The 21,641-nt window shown below is 33.3% G+C and overlaps 1 protein-coding gene and 1 non-coding gene across 2 annotated transcripts; one reads left to right on the top strand and one right to left on the bottom strand.

Annotated features, from left to right (window-relative positions):
• Nucleotides 1-730: 730 nt before the first annotated feature.
• Trnag-ccc (transfer RNA glycine (anticodon CCC)) lies at nucleotides 731-801 on the bottom strand. The gene has a single exon. It is a non-coding gene; the product is annotated as a tRNA-Gly (tRNA).
• A 7,580-nt stretch (nucleotides 802-8,381) lies between these two features.
• LOC132543165 (sodium/mannose cotransporter SLC5A10-like) lies at nucleotides 8,382-19,729 on the top strand. The gene is made up of 15 exons (XM_060206636.1): nucleotides 8,382-8,462; nucleotides 9,339-9,410; nucleotides 10,230-10,334; nucleotides 11,291-11,350; nucleotides 11,546-11,650; nucleotides 12,307-12,412; nucleotides 12,861-12,941; nucleotides 13,235-13,479; nucleotides 15,093-15,228; nucleotides 16,273-16,380; nucleotides 17,205-17,355; nucleotides 17,872-18,040; nucleotides 18,404-18,619; nucleotides 19,168-19,282; nucleotides 19,524-19,729. The coding sequence occupies exons 1-15, from the start codon at nucleotides 8,382-8,384 to the stop codon at nucleotides 19,727-19,729; spliced, it is 1,956 nt and encodes a 651-aa protein (XP_060062619.1).
• The last annotated feature ends 1,912 nt before the right edge of the window (nucleotides 19,730-21,641 follow it).

Here is a 21,641-nt window from a genome sequence, read left to right as displayed (position 1 = left end):
TTTTGTTGACATGTTGGTGTTTTCTTGACTTTTATTCCTTTCACGATGATCAAGATAATGAAACTGAAGTCCTTGATTGCAATTCTTGATGATTCAATATAATTTTTAATTTCCTATCACTTTCTCTAGTTATCTTGTGATCCAAAGTAATCCAGAGTTCATACAGTCTTAAAGAATATAGAACACTAACACTAACACTAACCGAAATGTTCCACAAACAGAAATGCTCCACTAACCGAAATGTTCCATAAACAGAAATGCTCCAACAGAAATGCTCCACTAACCGAAATGCTCCACTTATATATTTGTTCCATTCACTTGGAAGTTTTTCTGATATGAATTTTTGTCTATGCTGTACGTGAAATATTGCCAGTTTTCAAAGTTTCAGTCTTGTAAGGTAGTTAGTATGTTCCATTCACACGTAGCGAGAATATTAATAAAAAGATGAAGATTCAAAACACACAATGAAAAGATGAAATGCTAAATCTGGTCTCATTGACATTTTTTTTGTGTTCTTTTTGCCATTCTTCGTTACATAAGGGCAGGTTATAAAACGGGAAAGTTCCACTAACCGAAAAAATGTATTAACCGAAAAAATGTATTGTTTAGGGCATTGTCTTTTAAATGAACCGGTACCTGTTTTTTATATGGATGTGGATAAAAAGATGTAGATCATTCGGAACAAGCAAAGAAAAGTTGAAATTAATCGGATTCAACACCATAAAAAGCCTGCGCCGCCCGGGAATCGAACCCGGGTCGCAAGAATGGGAATCTTGCATGATACCACTACACTAGCGGCGCTATGCTTGTTTGAGTAGGTCTATATAAAAATAAGATTTGTTTTCACTTTGTTTATGGTATGAACATTACTTTAAATATGGAAATGATGTTATATTGTCTATTCTTCTTGGCGTGTTATTAGTTATAATAGAGCAAGTTATTTATGAAAATGCGAACGTGGTAAAATTAAATTTTCCGCTAAGTTCTGTATTTTTTAACTCTCGACAAGTCATTAATTAGCTGTGTCGATCAGATTCATCATAAAAGATGGTAAAACAATCTGTTATAAGCATGACGATTTCAATTTCGCCAGAGATTTTTAGTTATCGTTGAATGCACTGATACGCAATGAACAGCACACTCTGAAACAATGGTTAGATAAAGGCATTTTATTGGATTATCTGCACGACCTCATCATCGATATACTCATAATAGTCTCACGTAATCCAAAAGATGTCGGCCATCTTGCCGGCTGATGCAGATGATCAACATCGACATTAGAGAAATTTTTTTATCATTTATATATATTTATCTTATATTAAAGATGCAATACTTTGTTCAATAACATTTGTAATAGGCTTTGGATACAAAATTCATGTTTTTAATATTCCCTTTTACAATACGGTTTTAGAAAAAAATGTTTGCTTTTTTCGAGCACATTCAATATCTGATATTATTAATTATCTCTTCCATTTAATTAAACTCAATCAGTTTAATTATTGGCATCAATGATCGGCATGGCCTTCAACAATATTCTGAACAATGATAGAAAGCTATCTTACACGGATCTTAAGTTCTACTTACTGGTATACAGGTATATTGTATAATTAGATAGAAACATTAGTAAGTAAAGCTGTAGACTATCGTTTCCAAAGTAATTCCTGATCACATCTTCTATTGATGTCGTAATTTCATAGTTTTACCAACATGAACAATGTGAAAGTATATTTCGGCCAGTCTACCTGATGTATTTATAGTATTATAATGGTTATATCTGGTGACGTGATTCCGAAAACCAGTTTAAACTCGATAGCACACAAACAACTGACATTAATGCAAATAATATAATGAAAGAAATATACTCGCAACAAGTCATACATTTTAAATATGTGACAGTGTATTATATCATTTTATAACTTGTGACAGTGTATTATATCATTTTATCACATGTAACAGTGTTTTATACAATTTTATAACATGTAACAGTGTATTATACAATTTTATAAGATGTAACAGTGTATTATATCATTAATAACATGCTACAGTGTATTGTATCGTTTTATCACATGTAACAGTGTATTATATCATTGATAACATGCTACCGTGTATTATATCGTTTTATCACATGTAACAGTGTTTTATATCATTTTATCACATGTAACAGTGCATTATATCATTTTATCAAAAGTGTTATTTAGTATCATATACACATGTCATATTTGTGCGTATTACAAATGTGTAGTATAGGTTGTTGTGACGTTACTGTTAATGAAATGAATTTACAAATTCACAGATGCTGTGATGACGTAATAATGATGTCCCACAGATATAACCTCAAGTCTGACGTAGAAATGTCCGTTCTCTGCCATACTTGCCTAAAAAGAAATCATGTGATGAAAAGGATCTTAAATTCGTTTCCGTTTGATATCTGGTTTATGAATGATTTAAAAACCTCGTCAAGAATATTTCTGATAGTAATGCTTGTTAATATAAAACGTCCTGGTTTTGTAAGATCCGATGATATACGTGGAGCGTATGATACATCAATAATAGATAATGAAAACATATATCTGAAGTTTTGCGACATACAAAATCTCATTTTTTACAAACTCTTTTGACATGTTGACACTTCCAAAATATCTTCTCTAACTAACAGATGTATTTGTACCGTCCCAGATAAATTCTCCCACTGAAGCAGATGATCAAGCGGAGTCTCTTATGAAGAATAACTTTACTGGGCTCTGCAATATGTCAGAGCTCCTCTTCCCATTGTTACGGCCTCACGCGAGGTAAATATTCATAGTCACTTCACAATTTTTCACAGGATTGACTTGTTATTCAGTGAGTATACCATTGTTTTCGTATTGTGCAACTTCCACATAAAACTCAACAAGTTAATTAATCTGAGTAAGTCCATATTTTATTATCAAACACCAGAAGGAAACCATTATAAAATGACAGTTATAAACACAAAATGCGTCAAATAACTTTGTCGAGTATAGATAATGGATAAAGCAGCATATAAAATCAGGAGCTTATCAAAAGTTAACAACCTAAGATATGAATTGTGTCAGAATTACACCATTCCGTGGACAATTGGAATAATTTGCGTTGATGTCTAGTCCCCAAAACACTTGTATACCTGAGTGTATTCCAAAAGAATACATAAATATTAATGGAAATGATTTTTTGCTTGAACTTCTGAAGTAAATATGGCGCTGCTTACATGATTTTCTGAAGACTAAGTATAAGATTATAATCCAATTAGCTGACAGTGAGGACATGTAGCCTATGAAAACCCTGAATCAGAACGGATTCACCCCCAAGCGGGAGAAGAGGAACTACAATGTGTCTCTGCATAAATCAGCTATGCTGATATCTTGCATTTCGCGTGTGATGTAGGCTAATGTATAGATAATGAAATAACATCAACCATTCATAAATTGCATTTTGAAGTAGCAGTGGAGACCATAGATATAGATAGAGCATGATTTCAAATTTGATGTAGACATAACGTCCGTTTCCACCACATGTGATTCAAATATCGATCACATGATAAAATTCGTTTTCTTTTGATATGTGATATAATATTCATGAAACTCGTCACGATTTTTCGACTCGTTATATAAATTCACATATCAAATGAAAATTGGTTTAAGATCCTTTATCTAACAGGGCCTTATTGCCTTTTGATGTTTCCATTAAGTGATCTACAACGCAGTAATATGCAGCAAATACATTTAAGCATTATAAAATAGGATTAAAAGATGGTGATGTGAAATTGCACTGAATACGCTATGACACATACATTCTTTCGCAATTAAAAACAAACACCAGTGCATGTTGATTTTGTATTTAAGCATAGAGCAGAACTGTTGGATTACGTAAATTCAGCAACTAAAAAACTAGACCAGTGTTAAGTGCAGGTACAATAGGTGAACGTGTTATAACAAATAGTATATAAAACAAGTACTTTATCATCGGGTTTTTTGTTGTATCACACAAATTGATGTGTTCGTGCGCATAAACGTCCTCCGATGAAGCTCTTTGATATAATATTTTCCTAGAACATACCAATCATTAATCATTGGACAGATATCGAATTCTCTTCAACAATATTTTCTTATTCTTAATCGATATGATTTTTTCCCCAAAAAATGATGCCAGTTTCGAAAACAGACAGACGAGGTCGATAACAGAATGACATTATGTAATACAACAAATGACACTAATATTTTAACTTAGAGCAAACACGCTTATTCTTGATGAAAGTTATTGCCGTCTTGGAAATTCATTATGCTGCACAGTGTTTAAGATAAACAGCATCTCTGATTTGCTATAATACAATTAACATAACGTGTTTAACCCTACATCAGCGTAAGATAAAAGAAATGATATATATATGTTTTTTAGGGTAGTCAATGTGTCCAGTATGATACCAGTTGCTGCTCTGTTTAAATGCAGCATTGAACTACAACAGAAGTTTACTGATAAAATATCAGCTCGGCAAAGCTAAAACGTATGATGCAGCAATAATAAACTTGTTTTTAAATTGGTCTGTTTGTTTGTTTGTCTTGTTTTGATTGGTAGGAATTATTTATTCAAGACTTGCAATTTTTTCGAATCATCTTGCAATAAAATGCCATTTTAAGTTGCGTCCATTCCGGTACTCATGGTGACTGTGATTGGCCGACCTGTAAACTAACGAGTGGCTACGGAGTATCAAAGATAGGGGCAACGGTCATGTCCTTTATACAACAACGGGAGTTTCTTAGAGATTCCAGGCAGGATATCGTGGTCAACGAGGTCAGTTTGAAAAAAGGTGAGAAAAAAAAAAAAAAAAACATTCAAACAAGAAGAATGAGTTATACCAAATTTCTTTATTTCCTGTCAATATCATAAAAACCAATAAAATTCAAGCCACGAAATATTAGTTGGTATGTTTTCACATGTCAACGCGAGATCTATGAAATATTCACATTTTAAAAGTTGAAGCTTAATATTCAAAAGGGTTGAACGAAAGAAAAGAAAAAGCAAGTGAATAACACCTTTTTAATATAGATTTAGATACAGAAGAACCTAACAATGAATTGACCTGTTTCATACGACTGTTTCGTACTTCTTGGTACCAATGATGCCAGCGGCCTTAATGTCTTGAGAAAAATCGAAAGAGATCGTAAGAAAAATCATAAATGTTATTACTTTAATTTTTTTATGCAGTCACAAATTCCCCTTTTATCAGTTTCTAATTCATCCAGACTTGTAGATTTTGTAGTATATAATTCAAAGCGATGACAGGTTATTTGTTTTATTTGAAAATTCCTTTTATTAGGTGTGTTTCATGTGGGTGTTGTGTCTAAAATCATGACGTTTTGTCATACCCTACTTCGTTGGATACAAATATATGAACTGTCTACCATTCGTCTTGTGACACTGTCATATTTCGTCTGTTATGTTAGGTTAACATTTATGACAGGAAGATAAAATTAAGATGTTGCTCTTCGTCCGCAGCTGTTGAATTGTGGTGTATTTCAACAATCAAATTCAGAGTACTTTTCGGCGAATCTCACGTTCTGTATACGATTATATGCCCGTTTGTAACCCCGAGAAAACAGCCATTTCAGCAACGTTACTTCAGTAATGGAAAACCATACAATCTAAGATTTATCATATCAGATGTCAAGATCACTAGTAGCCGAATATACAATGATCCATGACGTTCCTAAGTGACATTTATTTCTTCATAATCTTCGTTCTCAAAAATGAAAGTAGTGTCCGCCATGTTTGTTTACCGTAGTAACTTCGCGGGAAATCTCGTGACTGGTTGGAGTAAAATTTCAGTTCGATGACGAAAACTTGACGTATGTGCACGCCACAGTCATTGTGTTGGAATTACCATGGTAATCTTTTACTTACTTGGTTAACTCTTTCTCCGATCTCTATTTTATTAACCTGGTTGATTTGGGTGAATCTAGAATTTTTTGGTTATCTAAAACACAGTCCTCCATCAACAGGAAGGATTAAATGGTTAACTCTTCTTTAGAAAGTTCTGTTTTTGCCCACATTATGATGACAATTTTGCTATGCTTTACTTGACTATATATGCATCCGTGCCATCAAAGATAACTGAACCTCCATTTTCACAGAAGGCCTTTGTGAAAGATCTGCTGTGGGAAATGAATTTTTTGGTATATCTAAAACACAGTTTAAACACTTACCTGACATTACACTCTCCTCATTGAAGAGAAATGCAAATTCTAACTGTTAGCTTCACTGTGTTTGGCATCTGTAGCGGATCATTAATGATAATTTCGGCTTTGTTCACATAGGTTTCCCATTTAACGGGGAAGGATCGCCTAAATGAACTTCTAAATATGGTTGTAACACACTGGCAGTTAGATGGACAACACATAACCTACAGAGCGAAGAGGAGGCGACAAAAAAACAGGACAGATATTGCAAACAAAGTGTACATCACCACAGAACAAATTGTCAGCAGATGGAATGTGTATTTATTTGATTTATCAGATGCCAGTACATTTGGAATATGCGGACAGGTAGATACCTCTCTAGTATCAACTGATCTTGACCTCGCATGGCGTTTAAAGCATTTGAAAAAAAGTACCGTAGCATTACTTAATACAGCTACTCTTGGAAAGCAATCTTTTGGAAGTCTTTTATTTTAATTAGGAATGTCCCTAATACAAAATGTTCACCCTGATCCAACAGAAGCCAAGTTTCTGCCAAAAGATAAAGCAGTTCTGCATAAAATGTAAGTTAAAGTTACACATACACGAGTTGACTATGCCTATATTTGTCAGCCAGGTATATGATATTTTAATATTCATGTATTCAGTTATTTGGTACCAGTCTTTTTATATATTTCAAATATAAAGTGTAGACATTGACAAGGGTAGTGGCTTGGTCATTATTCACTTGTGAAATACATGTGCATGCAACAGTGAGAAATGACACCAGATTTTACTCATATGTGTAATTACTTAATGTGTTACAGGTTATTCTAAATATAGTTATTCTTTTAGTACTTTTTAAACAAACATAAATAACATATTTTTTGAGAAAAATCTGAAAGTCGATATAAATCTAAAACAGCAGGATAGATAAAATTTATGTCATGAAATAAATACATTTGTGGTAGATGGTTACTTTATATATCCCTGTATATATTTGTATAATTGTCATAATCCTACAGATGTTCTTCACATTATAATGTTATGTTAGTTGGCTCTTGCATGATTTTGTTAGTTGGATTTAGATCTTGAACTCTGACCACCTGGTGACCATCTGTTACATTACTTAGTTCGTATCTCTTGTTGTTTGGATTTTATGTGTGCACGTGTTAGCGAGGGCCGTGTAGGTCAACTCGCTATGCGGTCATGATTTTAGCTTGACCAGTCAGCATGGGCTGTTCACGTGATCAGCGGCAGTAGTCGTGATGCTATGCGGTCAGGGCCTGGATTGACCAATCAGCGAGGCGCGCACTTCTTAGTGATTTTGATCGCGTCATATCTTCATCACTTCTCGTAATTTTTCTGCTGCTGTGATTACGTTTAATATCTTTCCAAGTCCCTACCCTACCAGGCACATTTTTTCTTGAGTCAGGCTATATATCCATGATTTTGTGTTATTTAAGCTTATGTTTGTATGCCGATAATTTGTACCCCACCTTTTTGTTGTACATATAGACTTAAGTTAATGTCATTCAGATCTATATATTACATAACAACATTGAATGATATTATGGGTGTATTTGAAATGTTCCTGTCATTTAATAAATGACCATTTGAGAACGTTTCATTTCTGCAGTCTCTGAGCTGGGTTACCATGCCAACACAAATAAGAATTGATCTTGGTTTGATGAGCTTGTCCTTATTTTCTTGCTATATATCATCGTTATGTTATTCTATATATATATTTTAAGTTCTAAATATACATAATTAATAAAAATGTTATGCGATAGAATAATAGGAATATGTATACAACTTATCATAATATTATTGCAAGGAAAGGGAGATAATCTAGTAACGACTATATAAGTAATGTAAACGAATACTTAATGCATACACAGTCAGTATTTATATTTGGTGAGAAACACTGGACGTTAAAGTATTTGCTTTGATTCGCTTTCATAAGCAGCAGAGACGTATCTTCCCATTGTGAATCGGCTAAATTAGATAACAACTGGACTTAGGACTGATGACATGAATATTTTTCTTAGTCGTTGATATTGGATGGAAACACCTAGACATTTAACTTATGAAGTCTATTATGACCTATAGGCTTGTGTAGTTGTGAAATCTAGTATTTCAACTGCTTCGTGATTTATTGAAATACAATCGCCTACAACTTGAATTTTCACCATGAAAGCCGGACTTGACCACTGGGTGGATATACTAGTTCTTGTTGTGTATTTTGTCCTTGTCATGGTCGTTGGATTATGGGTAAGCATATTCACAAACAGCATTACCGACAATTCCAGGAGACTTATGTAACTTTGGCACGGTTAGGAATGCATTGATTTCAGATTAAAAACTCAAGCACTCAACCAAACCCAAAACTTCTAGCTATACATGATGATATGTATGTTATTGCAGTTAAAGCATTATGTTGAATGTTCCTCTTACGTATGGTGATGTTTTTATATACAATGTATGCAAATATTTTTATAAGTAATGATAATGATATTATACTTAATTTTGATAAAATTCTAATATGCTAAGTTGTGATCCTGGAATGTGGAACATTTCACTATTTTTTATGAACTTTTGTTTCAAGAAAGGTGGATCGAGCAAAGATCCCATGTTTGAGTATGAGGATCGCTTCGTGGTCTTATTTTACTCGTAGCTTTTGAATTAAGATTCTTTTAATAAAGCTATTATTATGAAATGTTAAAATTTTATGGGAATACTTCGAAAGAATTTGGTATGATAAGGCTTTTAGAGTGTTTGAAAAGCGACATACTTAAACTAGAGTGGCACCTAACCCGGTTCCATCATGTCCTACTCGAGTCTGGGCCGGTCGAGATAGGCAGCAATGGATCATAATGTTGGTGAAGGACAATAACACACCACAATACTGTTATATATAGAACAACAATAAGTCCGGTCAATGTTTGTGCATAATTCGCACAGTAGTACGTGGTCAAGCATAATTATTATCTAATTAACCACAAATAAAATATTTGCTACATTGGAAGCTTTGTTTTTGCCAATCCGTTTCATGTAGTTACACAAATTTCAGTACCCTCTGACGCTGGTCGAACTTCCTGGTTTAATCAAGTGACGTCATTGTTAGTTGATTTGCCTTTTCTATTGTAGTCTATGTGCAGGAAAGAAAAGAATACAGTGAAAGGCTATTTCTTAGCCGGGAGGTCTATGCTCTGGTTTCCGGTACGGTAAATAACCACCCTTTCCCCTAATTTAAGCTTTCTATCACACTTTCTCATATTATCCATTTTAGCGTTAGACAAACAAATGAGGGACACACTTTCACACTCTCCCCGCCATGAAACCGCTAAGGTCCTTGGACATCATTCCACTTTAGTTGTTTCTGCTTTTTTATTCTTGTATTTATAGTAATATTAAACTATGATTCAATATGAAGTTGTATGTTTGTAGCATGCATATAATAAATTTCACTCGCAGATCCCTACTTTGATGTCGATTGTTTTGCAGAAAATTCTGTTGACAAAGTTTTGTTTGAAAATCGATTGGAAAATGACACTGCAATGTTTTTATAGTTATGGCCCTTGGAATTTGTCAATTAATACTTCAGTCTAAAAAGTAATGAGTCAATGACATTTGTTTCCATTGTGACGTCATAATTTCATTGTGTCATATTCACGCTGACGTTGGCAAAGGAAGAGATATTGAATGAGAAAGAATATAAGATATGATATAAATAAAATCACGTTTCCTATTAGGTTGATACTATTCGTCATGCATTTTTCATTTTGCCATGTCTAATTAAGACTCCTTAATCTCATACGAGTAGCAAACATAAGTAAACCTTTTCTCTTTATTGGTCGCCGTGAATTGATACATTTTACAAACCAAATAATTCGATACCAGCATCTGTCTATGAGAATAAATGGGCATTCTCATTACCTCTACCGCACATCAATAAAATTACGTAAAGCTATCCCATTTGCGCAGCAAATGTTTATTATTTGCTTATAATTATCATTTAACAATCTACCTTTTTTCTAGATTGGTGCCTCGCTGTTTTCTAGTAATATTGGAAGCGAGCATTTCATCGGCTTAGCGGGAAGTGGCGCTGCCTCTGGTATTGGTGTCGTTGCATTCGAATGGGGCGTAAGTATGTCGTGACGTTAGTAACACATTTGGTATATCAAGTACTACTTTTGTGTTTTTTATACATAAATTATTGCATGTTTGTTCACCTGTATATTTGAAAACCTGTTTTCAGAACTTCCATCTGATATCCTAAAGTGTTTCGTTTATATTCTGGATCTTGTTATTTGATTTGCATATTACCGATATTATTGCAATATTGATCTCCAATTAAGAAATACTTTCTATTTTGCTTTTCAAAGATTAACCTCGGCGAATTGGTTATACTTCATTTGATTTATTTCATAAAGTGTGTTTGACGAACAGGGCAAAACACAAAGTAATATGACCAGTTGACGCTAAACCCATAGTCATGTTATTTGAATAGATTCAGCTAATTTGAAATAGACTTATACCAGATATTTCGCTACAGTCGAGTTTTAACATGGTCGATATTGCGCTTTCTATGCCTTTCTTTGAACTTCAAAATTATGTCATGAAAAAATCATACCGATAAGATCCGGATTAATTTCTCACCATCAACACTTTTCAAAGTGTGACCTCAGTCACAATTGGACAAATAGTTTAGTCTACGCCTAAAGTGTATGTTATTTTGCGATGATGTTGGAAAATGTGCCAAACGAAAGCTTAAATTATTTTCCTAATACCTCTATTACGATAACAACACCTCTACACTCTGTATTCATTTACACTGTAAAATTGTCATTAAGGAATACTCTGTTCAACTACAAACACACGCATCAACATATTTAGTAAGGACTTCTATTTATGACACATAACATTTCTTTCATAACTATAACATACCTATCATGTAAACCATAAACAATGCATTTTAACGCTATGTCAAATACATGACGTTATATCATGTTAATAAAGATATCTCGATATATTAGTAATTGAATTTTGGAAACAAATAACGTTATTATTATTTACCTTGTTTCTATATTTGTTTACAGGCCGCTATTTGTTTACCGTTGCTGGGATGGGTCTTCCTTCCTATCTACCTATCCTCAGGAGTGAGTAAACAGTTCCTAATCGTTAACATGATTAATTATTCAATAATGCATTTGTACATTTTGGTGTTCCATTTTAGATCAATAAAAACATACAAAATACCGGCATTGAAACAAAATCTTAATTCAAACACAAATTCTCTTAAACAATATTAAAAGAAAGATAAGTACGTTGATTATCGTTTTTATCATATGCAGCTGTTCACAATCCCGGAATTTCTGCAGAAACGTTTCGGTGGAAATCGACTTAGAATATATTTGAGTTGTTTATCCTTGTTCTTATACATATGTTCTAAGATATCGGTGAGTATTACACATATTGATACCTGATAACAGAGAACATTTCCGAACAGATCGATAGAAATAAAGGTCATAATGTAAACAAAATCATGATATTTTTCCTTGGTGTAATTCGATCGTAACGTGCTTGATTGGGTCGCACATAGGTATTTTTAAAATGTGTGATTCACAAGAATTCAATCGTTTTGTAAGTGGACTTTTGTAACTGACAATGGGGAAAATATCATAACTAGAAATATTTAATAAGAAAATCGCAATTAAATATATGTTTGCTTTTGACAATCGATTACGTGTTAATATGAACTCCATAGTTACGGATAATGCCACATGATTTGTTGAATTTGAAATATATCCCGTTTGGATGTGACATTTGGCACTAATGTAATATACATCAGAGCGATTTCATTGGCTGCGCCGGTCAGAAATCGATTGCGACGTCATAGTATGGACAACGACATTACGTCATCGATATAACACAATAAAATGGTTGCTTCTGTTTTATTTGATTTTTACATCCAGTCAATATTTATTTTTTCTGTATTATATAATGAAAAGGTATCTTAAAGTTGTTTTCATTTTATATGAATTTTCATGAAACTCAAATAAAATAGAAACTCATTTAAATATTTTATATGTCATCATTGTATTGTTCATTACAGGTTGACGTATACGCTGGTTCTGTGTTTGTACAGCAGGCTTTAGGTTGGAATATCTATATTTCTATCACTGCATTACTTATCGTTACTGCTGTATGTACAGTAGCAGGTAAACCCGATGTTTATAAATCCGGTTTCATTGTATAATCTTTGTTTCTCTCCTGAAGTTAATTGCCGGGTGATATTTTGTTGTTTCGTCCATCTGGGACTTATCAGTGATGCCAAGGACATTAATATTTAAACATTGAGGATACATGAGAAAATCAAACTTGACCGAAAGAAATGTCAAAATCTAGATTGGGAACTTCACTAGGCCAATAATAATGATAATTTCAAAAGGACGCCAAGGACTTTTATATATCCTGAACCGTATCACTGTATGTGTGAATTAAGAGGTAGTGTTCGGATTACTGCGGAACTATTTATATATAACATAGTGTATGTGTTACAATCGGCGAGTTTCTAGAATATTAGAAAAAACTATATACAGGCTACAAACAAACAAACAAAATAGCAAACACGGAATAAATAAAAACCAATATCCTTGTCTCCTCAAGGTGGACTGGCCGCTGTGATATTTACGGACACGCTGCAGACTGTCATCATGTTAGGAGGGGCCGTAACTCTGTCGATATTAGGCAAATTTCTTTTCAACTATTCAAATTCACAACTAAAAATTGCGTATAGCCAAACTTGTCTTGATACGTTTAAATTATGATTTTATATATTAATATGTGTATATACTTATAGTATAGTACGGAACTATTATGTAATAAGTATTACATTAGAATGTATTTTGTGACGTTGTTCCGAGTAATATAAGAGAAATATGTCCACGTTTAATGTTTATGAATAAGCAAAATAAATATGTAATTGTTATATTTCATTGTAAAAAGTAAGTTATGTAATCTATTAACTATTTTGGTGTCAGCATTTATAAAAGTTGGAGGAATTAGCGGATTGATGTACAAGTACTTCCATGCCGTTCCCGAACAGACTGTGATTCTTAATATTACTAATAATATGACATTTGGGAACGACTCCCTCTCCAAGTGTGGAATTCCCCGAAAAGATGCGTTTCATATACTTCGTGACCCTGTGACCTCTGATCTACCCTGGCCCGGAGTCCTTATCAGGTCGACGTTTGTGTCCACGTGGTACTGGTGTGCGGATCAGGTACGAATATCAAACTTCGTGGTTTTTTATTTTTTTGTTGGGATGGGGAAGGGGAGATATCACAGAAGTAAGAATCAACATGATATCAAATTTTTACAGCGATATTTCACCGAATTTTCCTGAACATAAATGCATAAATTTACTTTCTCGCTTTAGATAAGTTACTGTATAGCCAGTTACTTTCGCGGAGATAATATTTTAACTATTTCGCTGAAATGATCGCGAAAACTTAACCCATGAAATAATGTGATACTGTGTATTAGATGTCCTTTCACATCTAGATAGTGAAAGTTTAATTTTTGAAAATATAATCTTATTGTTTATAAGGAAACAGCAGAAATGTTGACCCGCGAAACTTTTTCCTGTGATTTAGTAAATAATGCATAAAGACCGGTTCCCATAAAAATCGGAATTAGTGAATTACTGATTACATTTCATATCAATTATTGAACTGCATAATATTTAATATATATCTCATATTTATTTTATTTGGGTTTCCATTTATATGAAATTTAAGAAATATTCATTTTTAGAACATCTGATGAGGGATTATGTTCAAAATCACCATTGATTTTAGAAATACCATATTTAGTGGAAACGATTTACAATTTTAAGGTTTATCTCTGTATGGTTGTTATTTGAAAAACTTTCTGAGAATCATAATCATTTGAATGATTAACTTAAAGCTATAATGTGTGATTTCTGATGTGACGTGCTAAGCGTTGACGTAAGTATGTCAAACTAGCATTTTATTGTCTGGTGATGCTGCATCTATCTCTCTCTCTCTCTCCCTCTCTCTCTCTCTCTCTCTCTCTTGGATAGAATGAAAATTGAAATTGAGTGGATGGGAGATCACTCCGCATATTGTTTAAAAAAGGTCGGATTTCGTATTTAGTCATTTAATTTTTCAAGGTGACCTAATGCAATGGTTGTAATAGCAAACTACAAATAAATTTTAGTGGCAGACAAAGTGTATGAAATGTTTGAAAGTTTAAACTATTTGAAATATAGCTAAACTCCCACACATTTTAAGATAAAGTGAGTTCAATAATCATTTATGCATGTATCTGTTTTGGGAAGATTCGACAATAAGAACCATGGAAACAAGATAATATCTTGCCACTGCCAAAATGTAATTACTAATACTATGTAACCTATGTAATAAAAGCTGATTACATATTTTTGTTATAATAACACGTGCAATAACACCCAAAACCACGGTTCCAATTGTAAGGTAATAATTTCATGGCATCATATGCATAGTGGTGTCACATTGAATAAAGGGTATATTGCAATAATATTTCCAATTTGGACTATGTGTAAGTCAAGTAAATTGTCGTTTTACAAATGTCCGCAAAAGTATAAAACAAAATTAACAATATCTAAAATATGAATACAGGCTTACAATGAGTTACTATTGCACGGACATTTATATGCAAATACATCGTTAATATGAATGCAATATTGATGAGAGATAGATGATTATGAAGTGCTTTCTGAAACTCAGGTTGTATTCATATTTACAGTAGATACAATTTGACGACCATGCAATGGTTAAAAGAACATTTGAAGACCAGATGATATAGATCTCACAGATGCGTTACCCTTTTTAGGTCATAGTGCAGAGAGCTTTAGCAGCCAAAAACATTGCTCACGCGAAAGGGGCGTCAATCATGGCGGGCTTTCTGAAGTTTCTACCCCTGTTTCTCATTATCATGCCCGGAATGATCAGTAGAGTGCTGTTTCCAGGTAAGAAACACTGAAATAAAAATCACATTTATCTTGACATATCAGTTTGATTTGTTTTTGTTTTTGTTTTTCGATAGAACTATTCACAGGTACTAAGCTAAGAGGCTAATGCAACTCCCAGTTTAGATTTTCGATCACGTTGGGTCTTTATAAGTTGCCTCCTAGGCTTCAAATATTTAGACTCTCAGCATCACTGGCGAGTTCTAAAAGGAGGAAACAACTGTATGGTGCAGTTCTTTTTAACTGTTTGTCTCTATATTGACTAACTCTAAAATTGTATCATCAGGTGCTATTGACTTATGTGTCTGTTGTACAATCTTTGAAGTGTTTATCCTTATCTTGTATTTCAGAGCTGTTGTAAAGTAAAGGTGAAAACTATCCCTAGGTTTTGCTATCTAGGTGTATCTCGTGTCAGAGGTTTTCCAAAGTAAATCTTACGGTTAGAAACTATATGTATATACCGAGGTTTGCTATACAAGTGTACGCCATGTCATAACAAGTACATTTGTCCTAGGTAAATATCACAGGTTTGAACTGTATTGTAAACACTATAGTTTAGTTTCCAGGTAATGGATACAGATGTAAGTCTATCGTAATGTAACTTCTAGTCTTCCTACATAAAACTAAACAATATACGGAACAGTTGTGAGATAAACTAAACCAATATTTTATTCAATAATCAGCAATTTGACAGATAGAGATATTTTTATGGGATGTTAAAAGAAGCTTAGAGCTTATATCAATACTTTTCCCGTGTACATACAAAGGCAAATATAAATCTTGGGACCTGGAACACCTAACATCAACATTGAATGAAAAAGTAATGTTTACACATAACAATAACATCTATAAATAAACGCACATATGATGAATAGAATAACAAAATGCAATTTCTAACATAAGTAGTCACGCCTTAACTTATTTGTCTGTTAAAAGATAAAACACAGCTTAAGTGTACCATAATCTTTATAGCGGGCTGTCGTTTGTTGTATCGAAAGGTTTTACGCGTGTGTTAATTGTCAAAGACTTGTTTCTTTTTAACAGAGTCTGTAGCTTGTAACTCCGAGGAGAAATGTATGGAGGTTTGCGAGAATCCTGTTGGATGTTCCAATATTGCCTATCCTCAGCTTATACTAGGGCTAGCTCCTATTGGTGAGTTATACACATGTATTTATTAGTTTATTTGTGATGCCACGATTTAATTTATAATCATGGGCCGATAGCAAATCTTTATTTCAACATTTTTTCGATCAATTTCTATTTTTTCTAAGTCGCCTCCTTTGTTTAAAATATTAGGCCTATATCATCACTGACGAGTCCATGGGGAGCAAACAGTTGTATGATGATGTTTATTTCATTATTTGGCTCCAATCAATCTGATCCTAAATTTCTATAAAAATCGTTGTTTTTGTACAAGTTTAGAAAAAACTCTCATCTGTTTATTTATTTATTTATTTATCTATCTATCTATTATTATTTTTTCGGTAAATTATGTTTGGCACATTTTGTTTCTCCCCTGTTTTAGTTAAACCACTAGATTTATTAAAGAGATCCTGTCCGTTCTTAGAACAATAATCCACGCAAACAGATACACAAATTAGACATTTATACTAACTCATGATGTTATAATTTAAAGTGTATTCTAATCGTTAACACGTTTTTGACATATTGACTTCATTGCTAACCCTGAGTATACAAAAGAATTTACCTTCTCTGGCATACATATATGTATTATATGCATATATATTTATGAAGACATAGATTTTGATATCAACGTTTACAATCTCAGTTCATGAGTTGTTTAACGTCATTATTTGCGTCTGTTTGCATGAGCGGACTGATGATGTCTATCATGATGACAACATCGATGAGTTGTCTAACGTTATTATTTGTGTCCGTAGGCATGCGCGGACTGATGATGTCTGTCATTTTGGCAGGGTTGATGAGTTGTCTAACGGGATTATTTGTGTCCGTAGGCATGCGCGGACTGATGATGTCTGTCATGATGGCAGCGTTGATGAGTTCTCTGACATCAGTATTTAACAGTGCCGCCACGGTGTTTACTATGGATCTGTGGAAGAAATTCCGAAAACAAGCCGGGGAACGAGAGCTTCTTGTTGTCGGAAAGTATGTAACAGCAGATAATGTACTAGTATAGTTCTTAATTTTCTTATTTGTGACATTTTACACGTGTTTGTAAGTTCTGTTATATGAATGTATTTATTATCTTATATATATCTAATATATTCCTGAAATTGCAAATATGAACAGAGGGAAAACATTTTCACAAATACCTGATAAACATACAAGAAGACATGATAAAGTGTACGATAAAAGTTGATTTGAACGACATTCAACAGGTGTGTATTATGTCTGGTTGGTGTTATTCATGAGAAAGGCGGAAGAAGGGAACTGAAACCAGATGTCGTCACACAGAAGGGGAGGGAATGTTATTTGAAATCGTTAAAGCAACAATAGAAATTAGCGACCCTTTTGAACATGTAAAGTTGGTGAAACAGATACATAACTCGTTCAGAAAAAATATCTCACTTTAAATATCTAAAAATGAGATACTTTCCTATATATTTTATTGCCTTTAATATACATTCATGTATCCGTCGTGGTAATTTTTGTATATTGCAGGGTATTCGTCGTTATTTTGGTAGCTCTCAGTATAGCATGGATTCCCCTTATCCAGACAGCGCAGCAAGGACAATTATTTATGTACATTCAGGCTTTCAATGGGTACTTAGTCCCGCCCATCTGCTCTGTATTTCTCTTGGCCGTATTCGTACCTAGAGTGAACGAACAGGTTACAGTATAATTTGCTAATTAATATAGCTTAATAAATCTAATTATACTTATTGTAACGATTAAGAGACCCCATTATATTAACGAAGATAACCCCCAAAAAACTAATGATTTTGTTGTAAGTGACATGAGCAACGTGAGCTAAAAGTGTAGACTGGTTTCATTGTCAAATTATTCTAAATTTAACACAAAAATGCTTTTTTTGTTGATCGCAGATAAATTACAGTGAAGATGTAAAAAAAAAGGATGATCGACTATACGATAGAAAAATGAAAACTGAACAGTTTGCGGACAAATTAAGATGTTTCAAATTTATATGCGTGTTTGATTATTCTGTAAGGGTCGTTATATTTCATGTATATAGGGAGCCTTCTGGGGATTGCTGATTGGCCAAATAACAGGAATAATTAGGATGATATTGGACTTTATATATCCTTCTCCCAAATGTGGGGATGTTGATGATCGACCGACAGTTATCTCTAAAGTCCATTTCACATATTTCGCTGCTATGGTCCTAGTTGAAACAGCTTTAATAGCAGTTGCCGTTAGTTTAATGACTAAACGACAACCACCGGAACAGGTAAGTTGTCCACTATTCTTTGTATATTGCAAAGTTTTGTTTGATATATGTTTCTTTTGGAATTAGGTCATTCCTCATTTTCATGACGACTGATAAGACATAACACACCTGTCATTATAGTGTTGAAATTAGAACATAAGTAGAATCGAAATGATCAATAACTGAGCAAATTTAAGATATAATCATATACTCATTCACTTTCCAAAGCTCTCTGTGTTTTTATTTTTCTTTGTTGTTTTTTTTTTTTTTTTTTTTTTTTTTTTTTTTTCCTGTGTTTTTTTTATCATTTTAAAGCAGGCAAAACACACAAGTAAATGTATATATTACCGTTCATGCACCATCAGTGCGGACAGAACTCTTTATTTATTTTTTTATTAATAAAGATCTTGATAAATAATTGATATGGTGTGAAAATAACAATAAGTATACTTAATCTTAGCAAATTATTATTTTAATAAATTACATCATATCTTTTTATGCGCTTGTTTGTTTTTATATCATATTTATGTGTTTTCATCTGTTCAAATCAAATTGTTTTATATTTCAAGATAAAAGGACTTACATTTTGGACTATAGAACCAATCAGAACCTTTCGTAAAGATGAGGAACAGGAACAAACTACCTCATTCAATAAAAACACGTATGATACACAACTCAATACCCGTAAGTATATCTCACCTGGCTCCGCAATTAACTCAATCATAAATATACATAGATGTAAAGACCTGATACAATGTGCAAAGATGGGTTGAAAGAGACGAGAAGGAATTAAAAAAACATTTTTGAATGTTTCATGTTGTAATACATCTCTTTGAAAACCATTGCTGTGTCATCAATTTTCCTGGTAATTTGAAGTATAAATAGCAACAGGAATACATAACGTATTACATATTTACTATTTCAGGAACCTCCTTAGAGCTTGACATATCTCAAGAAGTTTACAAGAATAGTAAAGTCAATGGCGATGCTTCTATGGGATACGATAAGGACAACGCGAAACGTCTATCACAGCAAAAACTTCATATCGATAAAAAGACAAATTTATTTTTGAACGCTTGTGCCATTCTTCTGATTTGTGTATTTGTACTTTTGTATGTAATTTTCCATTAAGCAGTGTTTCTACTTCTATGTGAGAGATAAACAAATATCAAATTGATATTCTTTCTATATAAAAATGTCTACTGTAGTTTGCATTTATCATTGAATCATATAACAAAACGAGAAGTCAGACAACAACAAACTTTCGTTTCTTACTTAAAACTTAAACTGTAATCGTCATCACTTGATGTAAACTTTCACGGGTTACCACTGTCATTAAAATTACTTTTTTTATGATAAATATTTGTTGTGCTTTATAAAACCACTACGTTTTCTTCTCTCCATAATTTTTGGAAGACGAAAATAATTACCTGCTGGTTTTGCGCATTTCGTACGTTTACCTTCTTCAGTCTAATGCTAAATATGGTCTCATTGAAATCTTTTTATGCTTTCGTTTACTTGTCTTTATCATCGGCCGTCCACCTCTCAATATCCTCATACTTTGAAAACATGGAATTATTTCCACTGGCCTTGGAGTAGAAGATGCTAACACATGTGGATCACCTTCCTTAATCATGACAATCGACATGAATAAAGAAAGTGGGTTTTTTCATTTAATTCTGTTTTTCCTCTTGTTCTCAATATCTTACCTTGTGGCCGATCCACTGTAGCCACTTTTCACCGGCTTTTCATTGAATCAGTTTAGCAATATGGATGGATGCAGCTGTCATACGATGGTGGCATAATGCTCGTGGTTTTTATTACTTTATTTTATCATTGTTGCGTATCATTCTGGTATCGTTAATGATCATAAAAGATAACAATAGTTTAGTGTTCCGCCCGGGGAATCGAACCCGGATCGCAAGAATGGGAATCTTGCATGATACCCCTACACTAGCGGCGCTTTCGTGCAGATTATATCCATGAAACAAATTGTTTGCTTGACCGGATAGTTTTATATCAAGATGAGAAAATATTGATAATTCCCTTGATTCAGGTCGTCTTGGGATGGGTTTTCCTGTTTTTATCAATGCCGGCCATTACATTTAACACAATAACATCTCATTCATTTGGCATACTAGTACTTACAAAGAATGAAGCAAGTTGTTTTAGAACAATAATAGTCTCGTGGGTTTCCGACGATGTACTTTCTATAACAGACTGATATTATTTTACTTAAGTAAGGAATATTTTGTGAGAATTGTGAATGTTTCTTTCAACAATCATATAAACATAGTGCTGTACAAACGTACACACGTGTTTGAACAGTTTAGTAAACATAAAAGTATACCTGTCCTACACTTGCAATTTATCTTCTAAGTGACCGGCTCCAACAAGGGCATTGGTTATGCTATAGTAAGGGGACTCTGTAAACAGTTTGATGGGGATGTCTACCTGACAGGTCAAACACAATGCTTTTCTGTCTTAAATCAATCTCCATATTTTTCTTTTCCCATTCATACCTAGATAAAATTAAACGGAGATGTCGTTATCAAATTTAATAATGAAGAAAAAATGTTTCTGGTGATGTTCATTATACCTCCCTGAAGTCATACATACATACATCCAACTATACATCCAACTATACATACATACATACATACAGATCTTCAGAAGGAAGGACTGAACATTCAGTTTCACCAACTGGATGGGACAAAACCAAACAAGATTCTCAAGTTGCGGGCAATTTCTTAAGAACACGTACGGAGGACTGGACTGGTCAATAACGCGGAAATAGTTTTTGACGTACGGTTTTAAAAAATTGTTTTCTTTTTTCGAGCACATTCAATATCTTATATTATTAATTATCTCTTCCGTTTCATTAAACTCAATCAGTTTAATCTTTGGCATCAATGGTCGGCATGGCCTTCAACAATATTCTGAATAATGATAGAAAGCTATCTTACACGGATCCTAATGATACCTAGTGGTATACAGGTATATTGTATAATCAGACAAAAACATAAGTAAATACGATCAGCTG

Source organism: Ylistrum balloti, unplaced genomic scaffold, assembly GCF_031769215.1.
Source record: "Ylistrum balloti isolate Yb309-2 unplaced genomic scaffold, AGI_CSIRO_Ybal_v1 Utg369742, whole genome shotgun sequence".
Lineage (NCBI taxonomy): Eukaryota > Metazoa > Mollusca > Bivalvia > Pectinida > Pectinidae > Ylistrum > Ylistrum balloti.
The sequence above is the reverse complement of the archived record's forward strand: the minus strand, read 5'-3'. Positions and strand labels throughout refer to the sequence as shown.